General features: G+C 33.1%; 1 gene segment (V, D, J or C); it reads left to right on the top strand.

Annotated features, from left to right (window-relative positions):
* Positions 1–9,935, top strand: part of LOC141556467 (immunoglobulin heavy constant mu-like) — a 180,822-nt gene that overhangs the window by 153,962 nt on the left and 16,925 nt on the right. The window contains 1 exon segment of the C gene segment in view: positions 9,140–9,176. Within this exon segment, the coding sequence occupies positions 9,140–9,176 (37 nt within the window).

The following is a 9,935-nucleotide window of genomic DNA, read 5'->3' as shown; positions in this document are numbered from 1 at the left end:
CAAATGATTGGGTACAGAGATTAAAGAAGGTGAGAAATAGAAGATAACATCTAGGTTGTGATTCTGGGTTATTGTGAGAATAGTGGTACTCTCTTCAGTAATAGGAATGTTTGTAACAGAGGAAGATTAGAGGGGGAAGAAAAGTTCAGTTTTGGAAATATTGAATTTAGAGAGAATAATTGTAGTTGAATAATGGCATTAGAAGTTAGATTGTAGACAATTAAGAACAAAGTGACAAAATAGAAAGTAGAGACTTCCATTGTGGTTTATCCATGAAAGAGAGGAATGATATGTAATGATAGCTACTTGGGATAGAAGGATCAAGTGAGGAGTTATTGAGGATAGGAGACATATGAGCATGTTTATAGTCAATAAGCAAACAACCAAAAGACAGAGAGAAATTAAAAATTACTGAGAGATGGTGATAATAGAGAAAGAAATCTGCTAGAGAAGATAGAATAGACTAGCATCATTTATACATTTGAAATGTTTTCCTTATTAGAAAAAGACATTGAGTAGACCATAAATGAACTTCCTGAGAAAAAAGAATTAGGATTAGATGGATTTATAAGTGAATCATACCAAATACTAAAGATCAACTAATTCCAAAATCAAATAATTTGGAAGAAGTAAAGAAGGAGTCCACCAAACTCCTTTTATGAAACAAATACAGTATTGGTTCCTAAACCAGGAGGAGCAAAAACAGAAAAAGAAAATTATAGACCAGTTTTACTAATGAATATTGATGCAAAAATCCTAAATAAAATATTAACTAGGAAACTAAAAAAACTATATCACAAAGATTATATATTATGGCCAAGATATATTTATCCCAGGAATGCAGGGATGATTCAACCTGAGGAAAGCTAACATTATTGATTACATCAATAACAAAAATTACAAGATTATAGCAATAGATATAGAAAAAAAACCTTCATCCTATTGAAAACAGTTGAAATCATAAGTATATTTTTTTTAACAATCATAAGAAGCATCTACCTAAAACCATCAGCACGTATTATCTATAACTGGGATAAACTAGAAGCTTTGCCAGTAACATCAGGAGTAAAACAAGGATGACTGCTAGCTATAGCAAAAAGAGAAGAAAAAGAACTTGGAAGAATCAGAATGGGCAATAAGCTACCAAAACTATCTTTTTGCAAACAATATAATGGTGTACTTGGAAAATCATAGAAAGTCAATTAAGAAAAACAATTGAAACAATTAATAATCTTTAGCAAAGTAGTAGAATATAAAATAAGTCCACATAAATAATCAGCACTTTTATATATTACCAATAAAAACCCCACAAGAAGAGATGGTAAGAGATAGTTCATTTTAGATAACTATGGACAACATAAAATACCTGAGCATACAACTGTAAAGAAAAATCCAGATCTACATGAATTAAATTACACTTTTTATACAAATACTGACTTTAATCAGATTTAAATAATGGAAAGATATAAATATTACTTGTTCATGGATAAGCAAAACCAATATAATAAAAATGTTAATCTATTTATTCAGTGTTATCCCAAATTACCAAACAATTAATAGCAAATAAATTACTAAAATATTATTTTACTGAGCTAGGAAAAACAATAACAATTCAATTGGAAGAACATAAAAACAAGAATTTCAAATGAATTAATGAAAAAAATGTAAAGGAAGGTGGTCTGGCAGTGTCACATCTTAAATGATACAATATGATGTGCTATGATATGATATGATATATAATATAATACAACACTATATTATATTATAAGGAGGAATTATCAAAACTGGTGGGGCTACACTGATGGATCAATGGAATACAGTAGATATACAATATACAATAGCAAATGACAAAACTAATCTTGTTAATAAAAATATTAAAATGCTTAAGCTTAAGAATTCACTGGTCAAAATAAAATTGTTGGTAAAACTGGAAAATTGTCTGGCAGAAACTTGATATAGACCAATATTTTATACTATTTACCAACAAAGTCAAAATTAATACATGACCTAGACATAAAGGGAAATATCATAATAAATTAGAAGAACTTGGAACATATTACCTCTTTTGAATAGAAGAATTTATAAACAAGAGAGCATTGTAAAATTGACAGTTTTGATTATATTAAATTTAAAAGGATTTGTACAAATAAAACCAATGTAGCCAAGATTAGAAGGAAAGTGGGGCAGGAGTAGTGGGAAGAGAGAACAATTTTATAGACAGTTTTACATATAAAAGCTGTATTATCCCAAATGCATAGAGAACTTTGTCAAATTTATAATATGTAATTCATTTGCCAACTGATAAATGGTCAAAGGATATGAACAATCAGTAGTGAGCCCAAAATCCATTCTATAAAATAACTGCTGATTGACTGACTGGTTAATAAAATTAGATAAAACTTTAACAAAATTCATAAAAGGTGAAGAATTTTGAGGGAGATAATGAAATAAAATGGGAAGGAAGGGAGATTATCAGTACCAGATTTCAAAATATATTATTAAGCAGTAGTCATCATTTGTTACTGGTCAAAAAAAAAAAATTGACCAGTATAACAGATAAGGTATATGATGTAAAACTAACTAAATGCAGTTGCATAGTGTTTGGTAAAAAAAAAAAAATCCAGCTACTTTACTTGGAACTCACAATTTAATAAAATTTCTGGGAAACTTGGAAATTACTCAGAGTTCTTAGGAAACAGAATTGGTGTTTATGGGTTGAATATCTCCTATGAAGCAGGAGCTATGTGACTTGTTGGGGATATAAAAATATACAAAATTTCACAATCTAATGGGAAAACAACAAGCAAATATGTACAAACAAGATATACATATATGTATATATGCATATGATAAATTGAAATAAGACAGAGAAGCCAGAAAAGAGTGTTGGGAAAGACTTCCTATAGAAGATAAGACTTAAAGGAAGCCAGGTAATTCAGTAGATGAAGGTGAGAATGGAAAGTATTCCAAGCATAGCAATAGTCAGGAATATCTGGGATACTTAGAGTGAGAGATGGAGTCTCTTATTCATGGAATCTCAAGGAGATAATCACTGGATTGTCAAGTAAGGTGTAAGAAGAAGGAAAAGGTAGAAGGGGGAAAAGGTTATATATAGAAGGAGACTTTGGATGCCACACAGACAATTTGGATTTGATCCAGGAAGTAATAGGAACCCACTGGAGTTTATTGAGTATGGAAGGTGATATGGACAAACTTGTATTTAGGAAAATCATATTGGTGATTGAATATTAAGTTAAAATCCTGGGGGAACTGGGAGGATGCCCCTGATAGTAATAGAGAAGGTAGGAAGGGCAGCTAAGTGATATAGTGGATAGAGTGCTGGGCATGAAGTCAGGAACACAAATTTTCATTAATTCAAATTTGACCTCAGACACTAGCTGTGAGACCCTGGGAAAATTACTTAACTCCATTTGCCTTAGCTTCTCATCTGTAAAATGAGCAAGAAAAGAGAATAATAAAATACTCCAGTATCTTTGCCAAGAAAACGTCAAATGAGGAAAGAGGTTCTGGTTAAAAAAAAGAAAAAAAAAAAGTTGAAGTTCTTGGTGTGAGTCACTTAAAACTCTCAGAGCTGTTGGCAAACTTATTAAAGTAGCCAAAAATCAGACTTTTTATAACAGTACTCCAGTCTGAATATAAGCAATGAATTATGAGTACACATTCAAAAGAACAATATTAGAAATGAACAAATTGTTTTATAAATAAGAGATAAAAGAGCAGGAGAAAAACGTTAATATAGTGTCTACTCATATGTGCCAGGAATTGCTCTTAAGTATTTTTTAACAAATATTGTTTCATTTGATCTGCACAATAATCTTGGGAGTTGGATGTTTTCATTAACCCCATTAACTGTTTGAGGTAAACAGTAGTTAAGAGACTTGTCTCATGTCATGCAACTAGCTAATTTTTGAGGCTGGATTTGATCTCAGGTTTCTCCGACTCTAAGCCCAACCCTCTATCCATTTTGTCCTAGTTGCCTAAAAGACTTATAACTCTTCTAACACTGCTAAAAAATATACATTTCACTCAGTGCTTCATCAAATTTTTATAACAATTGAATGTATATGAGGCAACAGAGACATTTCAAATAGTACAAAAAGACATAAATATTAAGCATATCATTTATGAAATAAATATTATTAATAATATTTAATAAATATTTATTAAACATAAATCCATCAATATATATTATATATTATACACAATCAAAATACCAATCAGTTAAGATAGCACAAACAAAAAACATAGACTTAAATGAAGTCTTAATTTTATATAACAAGTGAGCCAAAGTACAAATTACAAATTAACAATTATTTGAAAGATAATGACAATAATGAAAGCACATACCAAAATTTTTGCATGCAGCTAAATCAGTTATCAGTACTCAGGGGGGAAATTACTTATCCAAAAATAATAAAAATGAAAGAGAAGACTTTGAATATGCCTTTGAATAAATAGAAACTCAATGAATAAACCAAACCCAAATAAATACAGTTGAGGAAATATTGAAAAATAGGGGAGAAATTTTGGAAACTAAAAACACTAAAAAATTACAAACAAAACTAAAAGCTAACTAGCTTTTGAAAAAGACTAACAAAACTGACAATCCTTTAAGTTAATTTGTTATATAATATTACGGTAAAAAATTGAATCAACAAAATAGCAAGTGAACAAGGTAAAATAATATCCAAACCCAGAAGGAATAAAGAAGCATCAAAATCATAAGAACAATATGCCAAAATATTTTGAAATTTTCATGTTCCAATTTTATCATAAGTATTCATGAGAGGGGATTAAATTGCTTATACACCTTTTGCAGTACAAGGAAGCTTAAATAAACAATGAGAAAATAACAAGGGACAATTTTGTTATTGACATAACAGGACCATTTTCCCCAGATTTCCTAAAAATCTACAAGCAACTAAAACTAATATAATACTTGGAGTTTCTGGGCATTGCACTTTTTAGAGCCTAGATGACTTTTAGACATGTGACATAAATATATTTATTAGTATCAAAGTGAGATGATAGTCAATAAAGAAAGGAACTCCATAGTCCTAAAAGATCTGTGGTCTTCTACTGTAGCTCTGCTGGGTTTCATGTGATTCTAACTGTGGCTCCTCCATAAATGCATAGCATTTATCTAACTGGAAAATATGCAAATGATGAAAACTTGGGGGAGGGGTATGAATCTAACACACTGTATGACAAAATCATAAAACAAATACTTGAAGAAAAGAGAATATATCCTGCCAGTTGAACCCAAATAATTTGAATAACCAAAATTAAAAGAAAAAATAATTGTTGGAATACAGCTCACTGGTAGCAGTTTCAATTTCCTATGATATAGGTTTAGTTTTTATAATTTTTGAGACTTGATTAAAATACAAAGACAAACAATAACCTCCTATTTGGATAGATAAATAAATCATTTCATGACAGATGTAGGGGTAGCAAAAAGAGGATCAAGAAGAGAACACTAGAGTGGGGATTTTGAGGAAATATTTTTCTATGCAGCCAGCATAGTTTGTAACCAGAATAAAAAGTATTCCCTGTTTAAAAGAAAAAATGACAATACTTTTGTAATTGTTAAAGTAGTCCATTTGACCTAAGACAGCAAGGTTGAAGCAACTACTTAGACTATGTGTCTCTTATCCAAGGACAACAAATGTCTTTTTTTAAAATGGATGAAAACATATGCTTATATTTTATTTCTTCTTTACTGGCTAGAGCGTAGAACTTATTATAATAAAATAAAATTCAGTAGGGATTAATGTAAAATCTTAAAGTATTCAAAAAAATCAGTTTCACAAATATAAGAGAGAGAATAGTTGACTAGACTTCAGTCGTAGCTTGAAGAAATGAAGACTGAAAATGTGAGGAGCATTGATAAATTTCTATACTTTCCCACAAAGACTATGATTCCTGTCTTAAGTGGAATAGGAAGAGATATGTGTCATTGCCCTATTATCTGAGAGAGTCGTTATTGAATTAAAGTTATGACTGTCTTCGCTCTCAACCCCCATAAATATTGCTGTCTAAAGTCTTAATTGATTCAGAACAAAAAGTTGCTAGCTTCCCCAGCTGATATCCTCTGGGAAAGGATATGGTCTTGATCCTTTCCCATCAAATATTAGTTACACAAAAGATCATCATGAATAACAAGTTGTAAGTAAACCCATTTATCTAAGCAAACAGCAAAATCATAGAAGTTAAGTTAATTAGCATCTATTAATTATGCTATGTAAAAAGAAATGTGCTAAAATGTACCACAAACACAAGTTTCTTAAATGGGAGAAAGTGAAATGAGATTTTATTTAGCCAAGAGAAGTCCAAATTTTACTAAAATTCCCTGGAGTCTATGGGAAGGCAAGAAAGACATAAGGGAAAGGTTTAGAAGTTGACTTCCTCCTTACATGTCTGAAAAAGTCTTTTTCTTTTTTTCTCCCTAGAGATGGTTACAAAAAGAGCATAGAACCCACAAGTGTATTCTCTTGAAAGAATGAAGAATGTTGCTCATCTCTAAATCTCTAACAACAATTACATCCTCACTCCTCAAACCTCTCCTCTCTTACACACACACACACACACACACACACACATACACACACACACACACACACACACACACACACACACACTTTCCTTCTTTACTAATTTGGAGAATCTGGGGTGGGGGTTGAGAAATCCTTGGGTTTTTAAACATGGGTTCATAATAAATTTGGAATATACTTAGTCATAATGATTTTTCAGCATTTCTTTGGACTCAGAAACCCTTTTAATCTGTATTAACTACTTCTTTCTAGGGAGGCTGTGATCTGAGTTCTTCAAATCATGACTTATTTGTAAAGCAGCTAGATAATGAGTTCAGACAGCCCCCCTTTTGGGGCTCACTTGAGAAATAAAAAGGAGAATAAAAATCTATATTGTAGTTTCAGGTTGTGATGCGGGTGATAGCCCCTTTAAGATTCCTTGTCTGATCTCCAACTTCCTTTGGGACTGACTTTTGATTTACAAGATCTGGTCAAAACCCAAAGGGGAGAGATCAGTATCTGAGCCAGTTTGGGCTTGTACCCAGCCCCCACCGGATGTGAGCTGGCTTGGGTTTTCAGCCCCCATTCTAATGATCTACTCAGATAGCCCAACCCCTACCTGGTGGGTTCTGGCCTTCAAGGAATCAACCTGGGCTCCACCCATACGCCCCTTCATGCAAATAAAAAAGCCAAGTTGGAATCATCCCTTGGCGGAGAGTTGAAAGATGCCAGCATCAGACTCTCCCTCCTGCCACCACTTTCGGTGTATTTCTTCCTCTATCTAATGCCTTTACTAACCAGACTTTAACCTTGCTTCCAAACCCTACAATAAACCTTTTTTTATCAATCTAGGTTTTCGGGCCTGTAAATTCATTTACAGGGGACTCTTGCCACCACTAGACCTGATTTAACTTTGTATCCTTGCGTTGAATCCTAAGGGGTTTCAAGGGAGCTCCGTTTGGCTCCCTGTACCCCAATCCTGCCACTAGACCTCAATTAATCCTAATTTTAATGAGGTATAAACCTCATCATTAGGTATTTACCTCATCAGTTGGGAGGGAAGGGGAACTCAGGGATCAAGTGAAAAGATACTGTACTTTGATGATGCCTATTTTAAGCATTGGAACCAAGGAACCATGGTGACCACCTCTTCAAGTGAGTCTGACTTCTAACCTCCAGTTTTACCAAAAAATGAATGAGAGGTGAAAATGAGAAACCATCTTCAGGTACCTGAAGTGACTCCTAAAGGACAAGAAGAGAATTTAATTTAAAGACTCATGAATGAGAAGGATCTTGTAGGAGGGAAAGACAAATAAGCATAGGATTTTCATAATCAGATTTTTACAAAAATGTGTTAGGGGGATAAGTTCTATGTTACTGGATTTTTTATAAATGAGTCAAGGGGACCATTGTGACTATTTTTTCAAGTGACTCCTTTCACAGCTATACAGATAAATGTTCTGCTTGATTTTTTTTTTTTAAGTGAAAGGTCTTCTATTATAGGGTCTCTTAGGGAAGAATCAAAGTAGAAAGGAAAGAATTAAGCAGGAATGCCTCATTAATCCTTTCAAAGCATTTAATTAAATTATCTGCAAAAGATCCTAGTCAATTTCCATTGAATTACCATTGACAACATTGGAATTATCCAAATTCTTTCAAGTTTTTAGTCCCATTGTTCTCAAAATCAGTGGAGCCTTGGGAGCCAGACTTAGGGGTCTGTGGATCCCAATTTCGTGAATGGATTTTTCTTACAAATCTAAAGAAAACCATATATATAAACAATAGAATTTTTAATCACAGTCTCCTTCTTTAAATAAAAGGGGGCCCACATTTTGAGAAAAGATTAAAGAAGCTAAAATGTGAGGAGAACCTAACAAAACTACCTGTCACTGAAAACTATTAGTAAATAACTTTGGGAGGAAACAATCATTGACAGTTTTTGTCCAATGAAAAATGGAATGGGGGAATCCAATACATGATTGGAAATCTTGTCCATGATAATCTGAGAGTACTCATTGAAAAGTTTATGTCTGTCAAGGGATGGTGACTTAAACCTTATGCTGATAATTTGGGGTACAGTTTCCTCAACTATGCATGTTCTTTATGTATCTTCTTTATGGCCTTCAAAACAGGCCAGACACTATTATTTAGATTGTGACTCAGTTCTCAGACAAATCTGTCTATAGAGGTGGAAGTATCCATTAGGGCTCTTTGAGTTTTTGAGTGAGAAGTCGTTAGTCATAGAAGTGAAATAAAACCTATAAGCAACTCAGTCCTAAAGAGTCAGGTCTGAGGACATGATCTATATATCTTATTGTGATCACATCTGGGTTTGTTTGTCCTCCATGGACCTGTTTAAAGGTTATTTTAATTTTTGTCTTGGAAATTAAATTATGGACCAACACTTCTCACTCCAAGAATTCAACAAAGCCTAATCTGTGGGGATACTAATAGAAAATCAATCTACCTTGAAATTTGGTCTTACTAGACAGAGGCTGACATATCAGTCATAGAGGGTCTAAAGACAGAGGGCCAGGTTTTTGTACACCCATTAAAGGGATTCAAATTAATGTGATTATTTTGAGTACTGGGGCAAAGGGACCATGGTGACCGTCTCTTCAGGTAAGTCATTTCAGAATCTTTCTCTGGCTTATTATTGCATTTTAAGTGAAATTTGGGGAAGAAATCAGGAGTTGCAGGGGCTCTGACAAATAGAAGATCTGAGGCTACTACCAGCCAAAAGGTCATCTATTAATCACTTTCTCTCTCCAACGAAGCAACTCATTAAAAAGTCTCCCAATTGCTTTAGCAATACTTTAGTCCTCTTCTGGGATTGCTTCTAGCTGGTAGGCTCTCTATAGGGTTTTAATTTAGGAAAAAGCCTTGTAATCTCTGAGACATAAATCAATTATTTCCTGGGAACAAGTCAGATTTGTACTAATGTGACAACTGGTTCGACTTGTGGGGCAAGGGGACTATGTTGATCATCTCTTTAGGTAAGTCATCCTAGTTTTTCATTTTAGTATGGTACAGAATTTTCACTGTTTGGGGAATTTAAGGCAGTTTGATGCTCAAGAAAAAAAATAAGGAAAAAGTGCCTTGCCTCTGAACTCTAATAGGGTAATGCTTAGAAAATTTTGTCTCTGGTTTCTTTGGCATCAGGGGAGACTGGCTGTTCTGGGTATAAGTTAATTTCTTAAACAGTAGTCCTAAGATTCAGCATAAGTTTTTATGACTAATGGATGATATGTTTCATATTAGTATTTCATAATTGTGAAAGTTTTTTGAATGGGTTGATGGTTTACTTTAGAAGTTGGATTGCAATTGTTATGTGGAGACATGACCATCCAAGGCTAGCCAGACTGATAACTGTAAAACAAT

This window comes from Sminthopsis crassicaudata, chromosome 2, assembly GCF_048593235.1.
Source record: "Sminthopsis crassicaudata isolate SCR6 chromosome 2, ASM4859323v1, whole genome shotgun sequence".
Classification (NCBI taxonomy): domain Eukaryota; kingdom Metazoa; phylum Chordata; class Mammalia; order Dasyuromorphia; family Dasyuridae; genus Sminthopsis; species Sminthopsis crassicaudata.
This window is presented reverse-complemented; position numbering and strand designations above follow the sequence as displayed.